The sequence below is a fragment of the Erinaceus europaeus genome, chromosome 10, assembly GCF_950295315.1.
Source record: "Erinaceus europaeus chromosome 10, mEriEur2.1, whole genome shotgun sequence".
Classification (NCBI taxonomy): Eukaryota; Metazoa; Chordata; class Mammalia; order Eulipotyphla; family Erinaceidae; genus Erinaceus; species Erinaceus europaeus.
The window spans coordinates 18,515,423-18,533,243 of record NC_080171.1 but is presented as its reverse complement, the minus strand read 5'-3'; the positions used below and the strand labels follow the sequence as shown (position 1 = coordinate 18,533,243).

The 17,821-nt window shown below is 46.3% G+C and overlaps 1 protein-coding gene, 1 long non-coding RNA gene and 1 pseudogene across 2 annotated transcripts in view; all 3 read right to left on the bottom strand.

The window, feature by feature from the left end:
* LOC132540843 (uncharacterized) overlaps nucleotides 1-17,821 on the bottom strand; it is a 207,079-nt gene that overhangs the window by 81,234 nt on the left and 108,024 nt on the right. The gene's annotated exons all lie outside the window — the stretch shown is intronic.
* LOC132540712 (E3 ubiquitin-protein ligase RMND5A-like) lies at nucleotides 4,312-6,030 on the bottom strand (annotated as a pseudogene).
* Nucleotides 8,776-10,593, bottom strand: CCL19 (C-C motif chemokine ligand 19). Its single transcript, XM_060198912.1, has 4 exons — nucleotides 10,310-10,593; nucleotides 9,457-9,583; nucleotides 9,169-9,262; nucleotides 8,776-9,004 (listed from the first exon to the last, which is right to left on the bottom strand). Exons 1-4 carry the CDS (start codon nucleotides 10,581-10,583, stop codon nucleotides 8,984-8,986), a joined length of 516 nt encoding a protein of 171 aa, XP_060054895.1. The 5' UTR covers nucleotides 10,584-10,593; the 3' UTR covers nucleotides 8,776-8,983.

The window sequence follows — 17,821 nt, the reverse complement described above, 5'->3', positions numbered from 1 at the left end:
ACCACCAGACCTCTGTATTCCATCCCCTCCCCTGATAGCTTTCTTATTCTTTACCCCTCTGGGAGTATGGACCCAAGATCATTGTGGGATGCAGAAGGTTAAAGGTCTGGCTTCTGTAATTGTTTCCCCACTGAACGTGGGCGTTGACAGGTCGATCCATACTCCCATCCTGTCTCTCTCTTTCTTTAGTGGGGAAGGGGTCCGGGGAAGCTGATCTCCAAGGCACATTGGTGGGGTTGTCTGTCCAGGGAAGTCTGGTTGCATCCTGCTAACACCTGGAACTTGGTGGCTGAAAAGAGAGTTAACATACAAAGCCAAACTATTTGTTGAACAATCATGGACCTAAAGGCTGGAATAGTGCAGATGAAGTGTTGGGGGGGGGGTCCTCCATTTTGTTGATAGCTAGTAGGCATATTTTGGTTATATTTCAAAGGGCCTGTAGCTATACTAGTGGTTTTTGTTTGTTTGTTTGTTTGTTTGTTTTGCCTGAGCCTGAAATCTGATGGATCAGGTGGATCCAAGTTACTGTCTGGGGAGATGATGTCATGGCTGAGAAAAAGACCAGAAAACTGGATCAGGGAAGAGAGTAGCTCCCTAATATGGGAAAGGGGTATAAATATTGTTGACTGTAAACCCATCGATTTGATGTGATCTGGGGCCCATATTCAGCTTAGGAACCTGTGTGACCTCTGCATCCCTCTAGATCTGAGCTCACATTCTGTGGTCATGAGTAGGAACATTCCATGCTGCCCCAGTATCAACCCATCTTCTTCAGGTGTCACATAGAGTATGTTGTTCATCCTCCCTTTGGAGGATGGAACATTCTCTACTATTGTTGATCCAAGTTGAGGGCAAGGTCCTATGGGGGCCCACAAGGGGTCTATTTTGTTGTTCCTCATAGAAATGACCAGTAATAATGGAGAGAGGGATTTATTAGAGTTCTAGGCCCATCAAGTCTGTTTGGGAATCTCAGGACTCCCCAATTAGGGCCCCAGCTGTGGAATGACCTGATAGTGACTAAAGAGTCATCGTTAAAGTATGCTAGTCTCTTGCCTTTATTCAGCTTTTGCAGTCCTTGCTTTGATAAGGTTAGCTTTGGAGTGAGTGAGAGACCTGTAATAGGAGGTAGGTGAGGAGGGTATCTAAGTCTAAGTGGACACTATTTCATTATGAACTTGATACTGACTCACTACAGACTATTGTGTATTTTTGCCTTCAGGTATGTATTTTGCCCTAATTTATGGATACATGTGAACATATGCTCTATCTAACAGGACCTGGTTTATATCTAGGTTTTGGGACTTTGTTAGGAAGTGAACCTCCTGGAATGGAATTAGAGACCACCATGAAAGGAAAGGTCTCACCTAAGTGATGAGGGTGAAGGGGTGGCATTCCATGCCTGATGTCTCTGTACACAGTCTGAGGTGAAGCATGCTGAGATGGTACTCGTTGCACTGATTAGGTTGGAACTAGCGGATGCAATATCATTTGGTATGAATTGAGAGAAGCATGCAGGGAAGTGAGCTCCACCCCAGAGGTTCCAGGATTGGGAGAAACATAGGCTCTATAGCCGAGGCAGGAGATTCCTGTTGTCTTTGGGTTTAAGAAGACAATAGTTAGTTATTGCAATAATCACATTGTTTGGCAATTGGGTTAACTTTGAAGAATCCCTTTGTTAGGATTTGCTGTATCATACACACCCTCACCATATTTCATGTCCTTTGACATTATTTGCATATAGCTATGCCACCAGTTGCTTTTGTTCTCCTTGGACTAAGCTTTTAAGAGATTCAATATATCAAAGACTCTGCCTATGTATTAAAAAGACTCAGCCTGCGCTTTAAAAAGTTTGAGACAATCAGTTTTTCCCTCTCATATTAAATAGTGATTTATATGACTACAAATTAATAGGAGTGTACATAAATACCATTCCTGCCACCAAAAGACTGTCCCATCCCCCCCCCCCCCATGAAGCTGAACATCCACCCTCACCCTCCACCCAGGGTTTTTACTTTGGTGCCCTACTATAAATTTAGTCAGATCCTGCTTTGAGTTTTCCTTTCTGTTATTCTTTCTCAACTTCTGTTTATGAGTGGGATCATCCCATACTCATCTTTATCTTTCTGACTTAGCTCACTCAACATAATTTCTTCTAGCTCCATCCAAGATGGGTCAGAGAAGGTGGGTTCATTGTTCTTTTTTTTTTTTTCTTTCTTCAATTCCTTTATTGGGGAATTAATGTTTTACATTCAACAGTAAATGCAATAGTTTGTACATGCATAACATTTCCCAGTTTTCCATATAACAATACAACCCCCACTAGGTCCTCTGGGGCTCATTGTTCTTAATAGCTGTGTAGTATTCCGTTGTGTATATATACCACAGCTTTCTCAGCCACTCATCTGTTGTTGGGCATCTGGGTTGCTTCCAGGTTTTAGCTATTATGAATTGTGCTGCTATGAACATAGGTGTTCACATAGCTTTTTGGTTGGGTGTTATGGAATCCTTGGGTTATATCCCCAGGAGAGGAATTACTGGGTCATATGGCAGGTCTATGTCTCGCCTTGTGACTATGCAGACTGTTCTCCACAGAGGCTGGAGCAATTTACATTCCCACCAGCAGTGCAGAAGGGTTCCTCTGTCCCCACAGCCTCTCCAGCATTTGTTGCTGCTGTCCTTTTTGATGTATGCCATTCTCACAGGAGTAAGGTGGTATCTCAATGTCTTTATTTGTATTTCTCTGACAATCAGTGACCTGGAGCAATTTTTCATATGTTTGTTAGCCTTTTGGATCTCTTTTGTAGTGAATGTTCTGTTCATATCCTCTGTCCATTTTTGGATGGGGTCATTTGCTTTTTTTGTGTTAAGTTTGCTGAGGTCTTTGTATATTTTGGTGATTAGTCTCTTGTCTGATGTATGGCATGTGAAGATCTTCTCCCATTCTGTGAGGGGTCTCTTTGTTTGTGTGATAGTTTCTTTGGCTATGCAGAAGATTTTCGATTTGATATAGTCCCATTGGTTTGTTTCTACTTTAGTCTTCCTTGCAGTTGGGTTTGTTTCATCAAAGATGTCCTTGAGGTTTAGGTGGGAAAGTGTTCCACCAATGTTTTCCTTTAAGTATATGATAGTTTCTGGTCTAACATCCAGGTCCTTGATCCATTTGGAGTTGATTTTTGTTTCTGGTGAAATAAGGTGGCTCAGTTTCATTCTTCTGCATGTTTCAACCCAGTTTCCCCAGCACCATTTATTGAAGAGAGCCTCCTTCCTCCATTTAATATTTTGGGCCCCCTTATCAAAGATTAGATGTCCATAAGTGTGCTTTTTTTTTTTTTTTTTTTTAATAAGAGCTATTGTTTATGGTGGTGCAAGGATTGAACCTGGCACCTGGGAGGCTCAGGCTTGGGAGTCTGTTTGCATAAACATTATGCTATCTCCCTCACCTGAGAATTTTTTTTTAACTTCAGAATTTCATTTTATTAAACAGACTTTAAAAAAAATATTTATTTCCTTTTGTTGCCCTTGTTTTTTTATTGTTGTAGTTATTATTGCTGTTGTCGTTGTTGGATAGGACAGAAAGAAATGGAGAGAGGAGAAGACAGACAGGGGGAGAGAAAGATAGACACTTGCAGACCTGCTTCACTGCCTGTGAAGCGACTCCCCTGCAGGTGGGGAGCCGGGGGCTCGAACCGGGATCCTTATGCCTATCCTTGCGCTTTACGCCACGTGTGCTTAACCCGCTGTGCTACCACCCAGCTCCCTTAAACAGACTTTTTAAACAAGCACCTCTTGGCAATAAAAGCAAAGAAACAATAGTACTTCTCCCACTTTGTTCTAGTGAAAGACTTCTCACAAGAACCTGATAGACTGGGGTGGAATTTTAAACAGCAAGCCTGCTGGGGCTACAAAGCAGAGCTCAAGTGCAGGTCTACTAACTTCTTGGTGAAAGTTGGAGCAGCAGAAAACATAAAAAAGGAAAAATTTGGAATCTATCATAGCTTTCTTTCTTAAGAAAAAAGGGGAAAAAAAGCGCAAATCAGTCTGTGACCACAATTTTTCCATTTTTTTCTGGACTTTTCCTATAATTACGTATACATAAAAGGCAATAAAACTTTTCCACAAAAATTTTATTTATTTTATTTTTTTATTTCTTTATTGGGGAATTAATGTTTTACATTCAACAGTAAATACAATAGTTTGTACATGCATAACATTCCCCAGTTTCCCATTTAACAATACAACCCCCACTATGTCATTTATCATCCTTCATGGACCTGTATTCTCCCCACCCACCCACTCCCGCCCCAGAGTCTTTTACTTTGGTGCGATATGCACAAACATTTTTAAAGTTTAAAATTATTGGGGAAATGACAAAAGTTAAAGTAGGAGAAATATTAACACATAATGGGGAGATTTATTTCTACTTCTGCTCTTAAAAAGTAAAAAAAAAAATTACCCTATAATTAAGTACAAAACCTGCATTGAATGACAACTGCTGGTGAATTTACTTGATCAGAAATGAGGACCAAGAATATAATAAAGCCCTATGATAATATTCACCTGGAGCACTCCCCTCTGTGTTTATACACTAAAATGGTAGTCAAGTTCCTGGAGCATTATCTTATATCACCATGGGAGTCCTTGGTTAGCTTCATTAAATGGGACATTCTCTTCTGAAATGCACCTACAACTCAGTTTCACTTACAAACTGCTAAAGTTATTTCTTCAGAAAAACATCTGCTTGGCATCTCCTGGACTTTGATCCATTGGGCAATATGGACATTTTAATTTGCTACCATTAAACATTTTATTCAGGGCATCCCTTGATATAATATGACCACAGACCAATTTCATGGGTGGGTTGTTACCTGTTGTTTGTTGATGAAGAATAGGGTAGGCAAATATAGAATGATAGCAGCACTTTTTACCAAGATCCACTTCAATAGGTAATTCATCTTTCTGGTTCCAAACTCCAGTGTACTGCCTCTGTTCAATCACAGTTTTGATATTAATTAAAGCTGGCAATGCCACACAACCTGCTGAGAACCTGACACTGAGTGGGGACTCCACAGAGAGCCCTAGGAGGGCACAGGCATCCTGAGTAAAGATGTCACAGATGTCAGCCCAAGCTGGTTCGCATCAAGCAGGTGAACATATGGTGAGTTCTCAATCCCTTGTCTAAGGTACACGAGACTTCCCATCAAAACCTGAATGTCTTGCTGATGATTTAGAGCAAATGGCTGAAAATTTTTAGCATACTGTAATGCCTCTCGCTGATTTGTAGTTCCACCCATTAATAAGCTAATGAAATACAGTCTGTGTAGCTTAAATTCCAATGAGCTGTTCTGGGCTATCAGCATTTCTCGGTTTGATACTGCCCATTCTAGAGCAGGTCTCAGCACTCTGACCTTTAGTGCTTCTAATATTCGATTTAACTCCACAAATGGTTCTTTCTGACTTGGGTCTACAGAAAGACCAGATTCCTGGCAGAGCTCCTCAGCGACATCCAGTGCTCCACCATCACCTCACTGAGAAGCAGTTGGCTGTCTGCCTGCCAGCAGCCCTCTATCCCCGCACTACTCATGTCGGAATCAAACTTGGTGGCTCTGCGGGGTCTCGTGCTTGAGGCCGCCGGGGTGTAGTCCCTGAGCTCCCCAGGCCGCTCGCACAGCTGCCCGTAGCCCTAGAACTCGAGCAGCACCTTCTCCAGCTCGCGCTCCCCCGTCACGCACTGATCCATCCCGAAGACGGCGGCGGCGGCGCTCGGCTCCCCGGCGCCCGGGTGTCCGCAGCCGTTCGGCCCGTGCCCGGCCGAGGCCGCGTCCTGCTCCTCGTCCCCCCGGCGCGCGGCGGAGGCGATCCACACAGGCGGCGGGCGCGCTAGCCGCGGTGCCGTGGTTGCCCCGCGCTCCCAGTGCCCGCCAGCCCCATGGCTCGCCCCCGCCCGGCCCCGCGTCCTCCGCCCCGCAACTCGGAGCCTTCGGCTGCCCGCCACGCTGCCGCCGATTGTTTTTGTTTTCACGGAACCGACTGATGACCTGGTTCTCCCGGGCGGCAGCAGGCGCGGGCGATCCGAAGGGAGGTGGGACCTGAGAAATTCTTAGCAATTAAGTCCTTGCCTGTTCCTGACAGGTGGAGGAAGTAAGGCTTTCTTTTTCTTCCCTCTAGGGTTATTGCTGGGACTTGTTGCTAACACTATGAATCACCGCTTCTGGTGGCCATTTTTTCCTTTTTTTTTTTTTTTTAATTATCTTTATTTGATAGAGATAGCCAGAAATTGAGAAGAATGGGGAGATAAGGAGAGAGACTCCTGCAGCCCTGTTTCACCACTTGTGAAACTTTCCCTCTGGAGGTGGGGACCGGGGGCTCGAACCCAGGTCCTTGTGCACTGTAACATGTGCTTTCAACCAGGTGCACCACTGCCTGGCCTCCCCACCTTTCCCCCCTATTTTATTCAACAGGACAGAGAGAAGGAAGGGGAGCTAGAGAGACACCTGCAGACCTGTTTCACCACTTGTGAAGTGTTCCCACTGCAGGAGGGGAGCAGGGGCTCAAACCCAGGTCCTTCTGTTTAGTACTGTGTGTGTTTAATTGGGTGCACCACCACCCAGCCCCCCAGAAGTAAGGTCTTAGAGTACACAGTGAGAAGGTCCTTGTCTATAGTCTCAGAGTAAGGAGCCAAACTGGACTGGGACTGTGGGATTGTGGGATTGTATGCCTGGTTCCTGGGCACTGACCTCAGGACCTGTTCCTGTAGCCCCCTGTGAACCTGTCAAGGACGTTATGCCTGGGGTCAGTCCTGGTGGACCTTTCTAGGGCCTCGCGCTCTCACCTCCCCTATTTTGTGTTTCCAGGGCCTAGCGGGAAGGTTGTGTTTGCTGTGTAGGGTAGTAGGCTCACCTCTGCTTGGCTTCACTGGGAATCAGGTGTCACACCTGATTGTTCCATCTGCTGGAGTGCAGGGCACTGGGGCCAAATGGTATCCATAGCTGGCATGTCTGGAGTTCCATGGCTGGCTGACTTGATGGATGGCTTAATGGGTGGTGAGCCTGTGGATGCGTGGGTGGATGGAGGCCTAATGGATGCAGGGACAGCTTGATGGATAAATGCATGAATGCATGAATGGATGAATGGATGGGTAGTTTACCCCAAGCCGTAGAGCCAAAGTCTGGGCCTTACAATTGTTCCTGTCAACTAGCCCCATCCTCCCACTCATTGTAACTGAGACCCTAGGATAGTTGTTTTTGAACATCTGCTCCTGGGCTCAGAGGGAAGGAGGGAGCTGTTACGCTCAATTCAATGAGGAGGGACTTGCACGACCCCTTACCTTGGTCCCTTTTTCAAGAGTCACAGGCCTGCCCAGGTCTGTGTGACTGTGTTTTTGTTTTCCCCCACCAGGACTATGTCTGTGACTCAGTCTACACAATGAATCCACTGCTCCTGGCAGTTTTTCCTTCTTCCTTCCTTCCTTTCTTTTTTCCTTATTCTTTTTTTAAGGATGTGGTTCTCCAAGGGTCACAGAGATTTTGCTGTTCCCACAGTGCTTTTTCACTCTTTTGTACCACACAGGGAGTTTCAGTTTCACACTGACCCTGTGGCCTGAGTGACTGCTAGGATCCTCGGGGGTGGGGGTGGGAGGGGAGGTGACTCTATGATGAATTTCTCTAAGCACCCCTCCCCCACCCCCAGCTATTCATTCTTCCATCTCTGACCTCTGAGTCTGTTACTCCCTCTGACAAAAGTGGTTCCAGGATGGTCCACATGGGGCCAAACCCACATAACTGAGCCAGAGAAGAAGACTGACCTGGAGATCAGCTTCTGTATGGACAGATGGACAGATGAACGCTCACCCCCGGCTGCTGACTCTTTCCTCACAAACTTACTCATTCTCAACACAGATGTTTATAGTGTGACTGTTTTGTGCCTGGTAGGGTGTTACACACCAGAGAGATAGCAGGAACCCAAACCAGATGTGATACATGTCTAGGAAAGTTTGGCCAACCAGCCATTATAATTCAGTGTAATGAATGTTGCTACATGGAGTGGGCAGGGGCCCTGAGAGCTTAGAAGAGAAAGAGGCTATGTCAGGGAATTCAGGGAAGGCTTCTTAGAGGAAGAGCCATCCAGACCAAGATGGGAAGGCAGATGGACAGAAGAGAGTGATGTATTCCTATTAGAGGGGAGGGCATATAGTCTGGGAGGTGGCACAGTGGATAACGCATTAGACTCTCAAACATGAGGTCCTGAGTTTAATCCCCAGCAGCACATGTACCAGAGTGATGTCTGACTCTTTCTGTCTCTATCTCTCCTTGCGTCTTTCTTATAAGTAAATAAAATCTTAAAAAAGAATAGAGGGGAGGGCAGACGTGGACGGACACTTTCCCTTCAGGCAGTGGATCTGGGTCCTCTGCCTCTCCCTCCCCCAGTCATGAGAACTGATTCCCAGAGATTCCCTTCTCTTCAGAGATACCTGATTCCTGACACACTTGATCCTTGTAGAGCAAAGACTGGGAGGCATAAGAGAAAATGTGATGTGTCTGAAGATGACACAGGTGACGTTTGCTGAAACTTAAGAGTGTGATGGGGCTGTGAGGCAGTCTCGACTGTGGGAACTGATGCTAAGAACACAGAATGGGAAAAAAAAATAGCACAGTGTATTAGGTGGAGGGAGAGGAGAAAGATGCTCAGATTACAGGTTGGAAAGCTACCCCACCATTCCACCCCCTCCCCCACCTGCTCTGGTCCTCCTGGACAGACAGCACGCAGACAACAGTCAGATCTGTGGGTACCAGGTAGGCTTTATTGGGAACATGGCAGTCTGTTGGCTCCACACTCACACACCAACACCCTGGGCCATGCCCAGCTTGGCTCAGTCTATGCAGAGATGCTGGAGGCCTGGGTCTCCCTTCTGGTCCTTGGTTCTCTGGGTTGCTGTGGCTCACATGCTTTCTCTCAGATACCAGGCTCCCTCTGGGACCACTGTGGGCTAATTACTTTGGCGCTTGTTCTGGGGGGAGCAAGGAGAGGTGAGATCAAGGGTTGGGATCCTGGACGGGGGCATAGAGAGAGAGAGAGAAAGATAGATAGATAGATAGATAGATAGATAGATAGATAGATAGATGGTAGATAGATAGATAGATAGAGAACAGGGCTGGGGAGAGTCTGGCTTGCCTTTGCAGGGTTTCTCTGCAGTCTTCTGATGATGCGGGTGACCCAGGGCTGGTCTGGGGGTGCGCAGAGCTGGTGCCCTCTCATCGTGGTGAACCTGGGGTTTGAAGTCAGAGACAAGGAAACCCTGGTACCCAGCTTTCTGGGAGGCAGCCACTGGGGATCACAGCTGGGAGACTTTCAAGGGGAAGCTCCCTTGAAGGCAGTGGGCATGGCAAACAGATAAGCAGATGGGAAACCAGCAGGGGCTGCTTGGGGAGATGTGCCCCCCAGAACCCTTTGTGCACTCACACCACGGCAGGCAGCCGGCAACCATCCTTCACCAGGAGGTAGCGGAAGGCTCGCACGAGGTGCCCAGGGATGGCGCGCTGGGTCACAGACAGGCAGCAGTCCTCTGCGTCATTGGCACCACCCAGAGCTGGAGTAGGAAGAGGTGATGTCAGGCGGTGGAGGCAGAGGTATAGCTCAGTGGAAGAGGGCATGCTTTGCATTTGAAGCCCAAGATTTGATCCCACAAAAAAAGGTGGGGGGATAGAGGGGGGAACTGAAGTTTTATTGGCCTTAGGGAGGGAAGGCCACAGCTCTAACTAGGACTAAGGAGCCCCTTGTCTCTGCAGAGGCAGTGGGCGTGGCCCTACTGGTTGCTAAACAGTTAAAAAGCCTTCTAAGCAGAGTGGTGAACAGTCACTGCTCAGAACACCACCCCAACCCCTCTCCCAGGCCCAACTTCTGCACCAAGGAAGAGTTAATGCCGGCTGGGGGACAGCAGAAGGCCACCTTAGGAATCGTGAACCATTTGGATGATTTTGCCCTGCTTAGGTGCCTGTTCTCCCCACCTTAAGTGAATACACACAGGTTTCTCACTTCACCTGGGAAAATAAAGCAGCAGGAAGTGCCAATAGACAGAAGGGTGGGGGCATAGCTGCTGAGGTACATCTAGATGCAGACACACACTGGCACTCTGGGGTTCAGGTACACCCACACACCGAGAACCCCGAGGCTCATGGAAATATTCGGAGGTAACCAGCAGTGTCCCTTAGTCCAGTGCCAAGCAGTCAGGGATGTAGAACCCTGCCGCCCCCCCCCCCCCCCCCCCCGCCACCTCCCCACCCGCCTCCCTATCCCTGACCCTTCGCAGCCTTACCGGGGGAGATGCAGAGAACCAGCAGGCTGAGGGCCAGTAGTGCAGCCATACGGGGGGCCATGGAGGGCGGGCAGAGGCAAACACCAACTTGTGAGCGTAAGGGAGTGTGTGAGAGAGTGTGCGCAGGAGTTAGGCTGAGCCTTGGCTGCAGGCGTGAGGGAGGGTGTGAGGGGGGGCAAGCTCTGGGAATGAGTGTGAAAGGCTGTGTGTGCCTGCTATTTATGGTCCACAACTTTCGCTTTCTGTCCCCAGAAATTCCCCAAATCCATTCCATGGGTTCCCCTTCCCTCCAAGTCCCCCCCCCTTCTGATGGAACCTGACCCTGCCTGCCATCTCCCCTCACCCCTCTTGCCTCCAGCAAAACTCCCCCCCCCTTCTGCTTTCCTTGGCTTCAGTTGTGAGAACCTACCCTGTTTTCAGTCAAGGCAAGAGAAGAGGACCATGTTCCTTCAGCTCCAGAGAGAAGGTTTGCACTGTGGCCTCGCGGCAGCAGCAGCACTAACCACTGTAGGGCTGCCTTCAGAGGTGATGGTCAGGACAGGGACATCAGAGTGAGGCCTGATGTACCCTTTCCTAGATTTACCTCTCATCCTCATTCTCTTTTCTTTGATGAAGAAGGCTTTCTGGTGTCCTCGGAACAACAGCAGAGCCTGGGGTAGTCGCTGCAGATTACTCAGTGCCAGTCTAGCATCATTTGGGAAGCAGATGGGACCATGGGGCTGAAAGGGACTATTCCTGAGAACAAGGCCCACAAGCTCCATAGCAGATTCCTGGCTCTGTGAACCTGGCCCTATGGAGCTTCCTACATGAGAGTCTCTTTGCATAACCATTATGCTACCTTACCCCCGCCCTCTTTCAAATGCTCAACACCTGGGTCAACACAACAGCAGCAGGGAGCCTGGCCTGGGAGCCCCCTAAATCCTTCCCATCCTCTTGGTCCTGGGAACCAGGAGGGGATTTCTAAGGAGAGGGGCAAGCCAGCTCACAATTAACAAATCCCCAAATTTCAAGGAAATAAACAGCCAGGGGAAGGGGATGAGTGATTTCCCATCTTAATACCAGAGATAGACTGGAAGAGAAGGCCTCAAAAGAAAACTTAATATATGGGGTACTGACTCAATCATTCCCACGAAAGTACTTTTATTTATTAATTTTTTTACTTGTAGAGAAAGAGAGACAGAAAGGGAGAGGCGCCACAGCACCAGAGCTGCCCCAGTGCTGCGGCGTTCCCTTGTGTGCTGAGGTTAGTCAGGGTCTGGACTGTGAACATGGCAAAGGGTGTGCTTTATCTGGTGAGCTACCTTCTGCCTCTAAAGGCACTTTTAGATGCCTCCTTCTGAAGTTCCTGACGTATCTCCCCTCCCATCCTTTAGTGAGAATAATAGCAGTCACATTTCTGTTTTCTATGTGCTCAGCTGTATTGGGCTGTTGGAAAAGTTAGTACGGATTTTTCTTTTCTTTTTAAAATTTTTTTTAAAATATTTATTTTATTTATTTTTTCCCTTTTGTTGCCCTTGTTGTTTTTATTGTTGTAGTTATTATTGTTGTTGTTGTTGGATAGGACAGAGAAATGGAGAGAGAGAGGGGAAGACAGAGAGGAGGAGAGAAAGATAGACACCTGCAGACCTGCTTCACCGAATGTGAAGAGACTCCCCTGCAGGTGGGGAGCCGGGGTTCGAACCAGGATCCTTATGCCGGTCTTTGTGCTTTGCGCCACCTGCGCTTAGCCCGCTGTACTACAGCCCGACTCCCTGGATTTTTCTATATGAGAATGCATCACGACTTTTATGACCACTCAGTATATGGAAGACATTTCCGCTATTTTCTTCCTTATTTCCCTGACAAAACTGTAAAGTCATTTTTGTATTATTTATCATGTTATTACTTCTGTTTTACATGTAAAGCAGGAGGCCTAGAGCACAAGTCCACACAGCAAGAATCTTGAACTCAGGGATCTTTTGCTCTAAGGGTTACATTCTTTTATCTTTTTTAAAGAAATATTTTATTAGTGATTTAATGTTGATTTACAAAATTATAATATAACGGTTATAATTCTATACCTTTTCCTACCACCAGAGTTCTGTGTCCTCATCCCCTCTACTGAAAACTGCAGTAGTAGGTCACAGATAGGGGTTGACTAGTATTTCTATAAAGAAGTAAATAAATAAATTTAAATATATGTATGTATATTTATCCGTTTTTTATATGGTTCTACCTTCTCTTTTCTACTATCTTAAGTTACCTGTCCACTGACCACAGACAGTACAGAGGAGTGAGACTCTACAGATAACACACCGAGGCCAGGACTCAAAGTGAGTGACCATGGACAAGTTATTCAGCTTCTTTACCTCAATATTATTACCTGTAAAATAGGCATGGCAATAAATCCCCTTCCTTCCTTCCTTCCTTCCTTCCTTCCTTCCTTCCTTCCTTTTCCCAGAGCACTGCTCAGCTCTGGCATATGGTAGTTCAGAGGACTGAACATGGGACCCCCAAAGCCTTAGGCAAGATAATCTGTTTATCATTACCATTACACTATCTCCCCTGCCCTCTTTTTTATTTGATAGGACAGAGAGAAACTTAGAGAGAGAAGGAGGTAGAAAGGGAGAGAGGACTGGAATTGGCACCAAAGTAAAAGACTCTGGGGTAGGTGGGTGGGTGGGGGGATTACAGGTCCAAGAAGGATGACAGAGGACCTAGTGGGGTTGTATTGTTATATGGAAAACTGAGAAATGTTATGCATGTATAAACTATTGTATTTACTGTTGAATGTAAAACTTAATTCCCCAATAAAGAAATTTAAAAAAGAAAAAAGAAAGAAAGGGAGAGAGGAAGAGAGACATTTGTAGACCTGTTTAACTGCGTGAAGATTCCCATCTGTAGGTGGGAAGAGCGGGCTTGAACATTAGTTCTTGCACATGGTGAAGTGTGCACTTAGCTGGGTGCACTGCCAGCAGGTCCCTAATAGATCCATTTCTTCTTTTTTAAATAATATTTATTTATTTATTTTCCCTTTTGTTGTCCTTACTGTTTTATCATTGTTGTGGTTATTACTATTGTTGTTATTGATGTCATTGTTGTTGGATAAGACAGAGAGAAATGGAGAGAAGAGGGGAAGACAGAGAGGGGGAGAGAAAGGCAGACACCTGCAGATCTGCTTCACCACTTGTGAGGCAATCCCCCTGCAGGTGGGGAGCCGGGGGCTTGAACCAGGATCCTTACGCTGATCCTTGTGCTTTGTGCCATGTACTCTTAACCTTCTGCACTACCGCCCGACCCCCAGTAGATCCATCTCTTTGGGTTAAATAAGGCAGTCTGAGTAAAGCCTGAGTTTCAAAGTTGGCACATGATAAATACCCATTAAATATTCATCATTGCTCTTCTCTCTTTTAAAATTTCTTTTATTGATGTAACAATGATCAACCAGACCATAGGATAAGAGGGGTACAATTCCACACAGTTCCCACCACCAGAGTTCCGTATCCAATCCCCTCCATTGGAAGTTTTCCTGTTCTTTATTTCTTTGGTAGCATGGACCCAGGGTCATTATGGGGTGCAGAAGGTGGAAGGCCTGGTTTCTGTAATTGCTTCTCCAATGGACATGGGTCTTGGTAGGTTGATCCATGCTCCCATCTTTTAAAATTTTTATTTCCACCATGGTTATCTCTGTAGCTCTGTGCCTGCACTACAAATCCACCACTCCCAGTGGCCATTTTCCCCCGATTTTTTTTTCCTTTTCCTTTCTATTATACTTGATAGGACAGAGAGAAATTGGGAGGAGAGGGGAGCTAGATAGATAGACAGATAGATAGATAGATACCCGCAGAACTGTTCCACTGCCTGTGAAACACCCCCTGCAGGTGGAGAGCCGGGGATAACCCAGGTCTTTGCACATAATATACGTGCTTAACCAGCTGTGCTACCACCTGGCCCCATCACTGATATTCTCTTCTCTTACTCAGATATATTCATCTACACATCCCTTCCCCCCACTGATCCACCCTTCTGTTGACAGTGGTTCTAATTAATCTCTGTTGCCATACCTTCATTCATTTATTTAAAAAATTTTTTTTAAATCTTTATTTATTTTGAATAAAGACAGAGAAATTGTGAGGGGAGGGGGAAATAGTGTGGAAGAGAGACAGAGAGACACCTGCAGACCTGCTTTACCACTCGTGAAGATTACCCCCTGCAGGTGGGGACCAGGGGCTTGAACCTGGGTCCTTATGCCCTGTAATGTGTGCGCTTAACCAGGTGCGCCGCCGCCTGGCCCAATACCTTCATTCATTCTTTACTGTCCTTTGCTCTGCTTTGTTCTCTGGAAGGCTGACTTCTACAGGCTCTGTTAGGCAGGACCACTTGCCTGGTAGCTGCTGGTTGGGCTGGGCCCATGGGAGGCAGCTGTAGGAGATAAGTGGTAGTGGGAGAGTTTGGTGCTCTGCTGGGGTCCTGGTAGTGCATAGCCTTCTCTCTAGCAGGTCACCGGACAGCTGTGCCATTGGGAGCATGTTAGAGACGGAGGATCTCTGGTCTGACTATAGGCCCGCAGGAGTAATCTCGCAGAGCTGATGAGTCTGTTCGCATGGGGAGTGGGGAAGCCAATTCTCTGGAGCCTGCAGAACACCAGAGTCACTAGACTAGCACCAGTGAGGCACAAGGTGGTAGATTTGCAGAGCTCAAGACATTTGAAGATAAAGTGTCTGAGGCACTGAATTACTCTAGCCACGAATGGAGATGACATCTGTTATTTGTGGGCTGCCTGTTTCTGATCGTTTGCAAATTTGTGATATATTAAAAATGATAAGGACTGGGTGGTGGCACACCCAACAGAAGGCACATGCTGCTGTGTGCAAGGACCTGGGCTCAAACTCCAGGCTCCCACCTCTAGGGTGGGAGCTTCCCAAGTGGTGAAGCAGTACTGCCGGTGACCTCCCTCCCTCCCTCTCTCTCTCTTCCTTCTCAATTTCTCTCTGTCTCTATCCAAAATAAGTAGTTAATAGATAAAGCTGTTTAAACATGATCAAAATTAAGGGGCTGGGAGATACATTATGTGGTATGCCACATACTTTGCCACTTGTGAGTATTTGGGGCCTGGGCAGCATATGGGAGAGCACCAAGGGAAGCTTCCTGAATGGTGGAGTGGTAGTGTGCCTTTCTTCTCTCTCCTACTCTCTGTATCTCCTTAACTGGTTCTCTCTGAAATTGAAGAATGAAGAAAAAAAAGTTTCTCTGAGCAGTGGGGTCACACAGGTTCCTGCACCACACACACCCCTCAAAAAACCAAAAACAAACAAAAAGAACAAAACCCAAAAAACAAAACAAAAAAGACTTTAGATTGTAGTAGGGATGTGGCTCTGAGGTAGAGTTCCTGCTTGGGTGTCTCTCTGTCTCTCTCCTCTCTACCTCCCCCTTCCTCTCAATGTCTATCCAATAAATAAATAAAGATAAGAAGAAAAACAAAGATAAGATTAAAACGTGTGAGTCCGTGGGTTTGATCTCTAAAACTGCATGAAAGAAACAAAGACAAAATGATGTGGTCCAGGAGATGGCACAGTGGATAAAGTGTTGGACTCTCAAGGATGAGGTCCTGAGTTCAATCCCCAGCAGCACATGTACCGGAGTGATGTCTGGTTCTTTCTCTCTCTCCTCCTGTCCCTCTCATTAATAAATAAATAAAATATATTTAAAAAAAAGACAAAATGAACAGACTCCATGGATGGTGGGGGAGTGCTTTGCAGGCAGAACTCTTTCTGTCTGTCTCTCCTTCTTTCATTAAAAATGTAAGAAAGTAATGGGGCTGGGGAGTGGTTTCAGGCTAGAGTGCAAGTGTTTGCCCTGAGCCCCAGCTTTGGCTACAGCTTAGTGGCCGGAGTATTAGGCTTGGGAACATGAGGTCACAAACTCAGTCCCAGCACTGCCTGTAGTAGAATGATGCTTTAATGCCAACTCTCTCTCTCTCTCTCTCATTAGTACATAAATAGTTTTTTAAAAAGAATTTATTTTTTTATGAGAAAGATGAGAGAGAGAGAGAGAGAGAGAGAGAGAAACTAGACATCACTCTGGTACATGTGCTGCCAGGGATTGGACTCAAGACCTCATGCTTGAGAGCTCAATACTTTATCCAATATGCCACCTTCCGACGACAGTAAATAAAATAGTTTTAAAAAGATAAGATTAGTGCACATGTTACAATGTGCAAGGACCCGGGTTCAAGCCCCTGGTCCCCACCTGCAGGAGGAAAGCTTCACAAGTGGTGAGGCAGAGAGCTGCAGGTGTCTCTCTTCCTTCTAGCTCCCCCTTCTTCTCAATTTCTATCAAATAAATAAATAAAGTTAAGAAAAAAAAGATAAGATTAAAACCACAGACAGCTAACTCAAAGTACAGGTGGAGATTCAGATAACCTCTTTGGAATCTAGAGGGGGACAGGTTAGTATACTTAGTAATTAATAAAATCTCCCTGACCATGGAGTGAAAAAAAATATGGCAGGAAATAGCCTTTGAACTGGCTGCCTCATCTTGTTTTTGACAGTTATCATAGATTTTCAGCATGTCTGTGTTCCTGTATAAGTTACATGAATCAGAGCACAAACACTTAAAAAACACCACAGCTCTTGGTGCAGTGCATCACAGATGGTAATGGAGCTCATGATTTCTGTCTTGCCAGTCAGTCAACGACCGCTGAAGTCAGTTCTTTTTCGCCTGAAATAACAGGGACATGCCACATTTCCTGCTGCAAAGAGGGGTAGGATCAGATGCGGCATGAGCTGTTGGAAGATAATCTTGATCTGCAGAATATCCATTTTATCCTTAAACTGATGGCAAATGTGTTGCTGCAGAGAAGAGAGAGAGGAGATCCAGAGTGAAGAGGGAACACAAATCTTTATTTAAGCTGGCACCTCAGAGTTCGGTGAGAGAGAAGCAGGTTGGGCCACTTGGAGGTAGTAAAAATGGCCGCCTCAGAGCAATAACCTTTCCTGCAGTGAAGAGCCGGCAAGAGAGCGAGGTGGAAGAAGGAGGGCTTTTATGGGAGTAGCTCTTGTGAGAATGGGAAGGGGGAGGAGTAACCATAGCACTCCAGGGTAGGATAATAACTCTGGTGAGAATGGGAAGGGGGAGGAGTAACCAGAGCACTGCAACTATTGCGGGGATATAGACAATGCCCTGAGGGCACAACATGGTGGAACAGGTGCTCTGAGAATGTCCCAACTCTCGTGGGAACTAGCAATAGCCTGAGGGGACAACATGGCAGAGGTGACTGCATCTGCACAATTTCCTAACACAAATGCTTCCTGGATCTGGTGCACAAGATTGTTCTAATTTAGATCATCCCAAACGCCTTAATAACCATGCACTACAAAGTAAGAGGATCCTACAAAAATTCAAGCTCCTACCACAAAGAGGACATCTTTCTGCTCTTGGAGGTGGGAGTTGTTGAAAATAGTGTTCTGGGGTCACGGGGAACCTTCATGATGAGGAGAGAGGAAAGACAGTTTAGAGGGTCACTTTGGACTT

What these genes read in the sequence shown, in the direction of transcription:
- CCL19 (XM_060198912.1), bottom strand. Translation starts at nt 10,583, where the DNA reads ATGGAATGGATTTGGGGAATTTCTGGGGACAGAAAGCGAAAGTTGTGG. An exon ending in TGCCGGCTGCCTGCCGTGGT is followed by an intron (nt 9,263 to 9,456) that starts GTGAGTGCACAA and finishes TTCAAACCCCAG; the next exon opens with GTTCACCACGATGAGAGGGC. An exon ending in TGCAGAGAAACCCTGCAAAG is followed by an intron (nt 9,005 to 9,168) that starts GCAAGCCAGACT and finishes TGCTCCCCCCAG; the next exon opens with AACAAGCGCCAAAGTAATTA.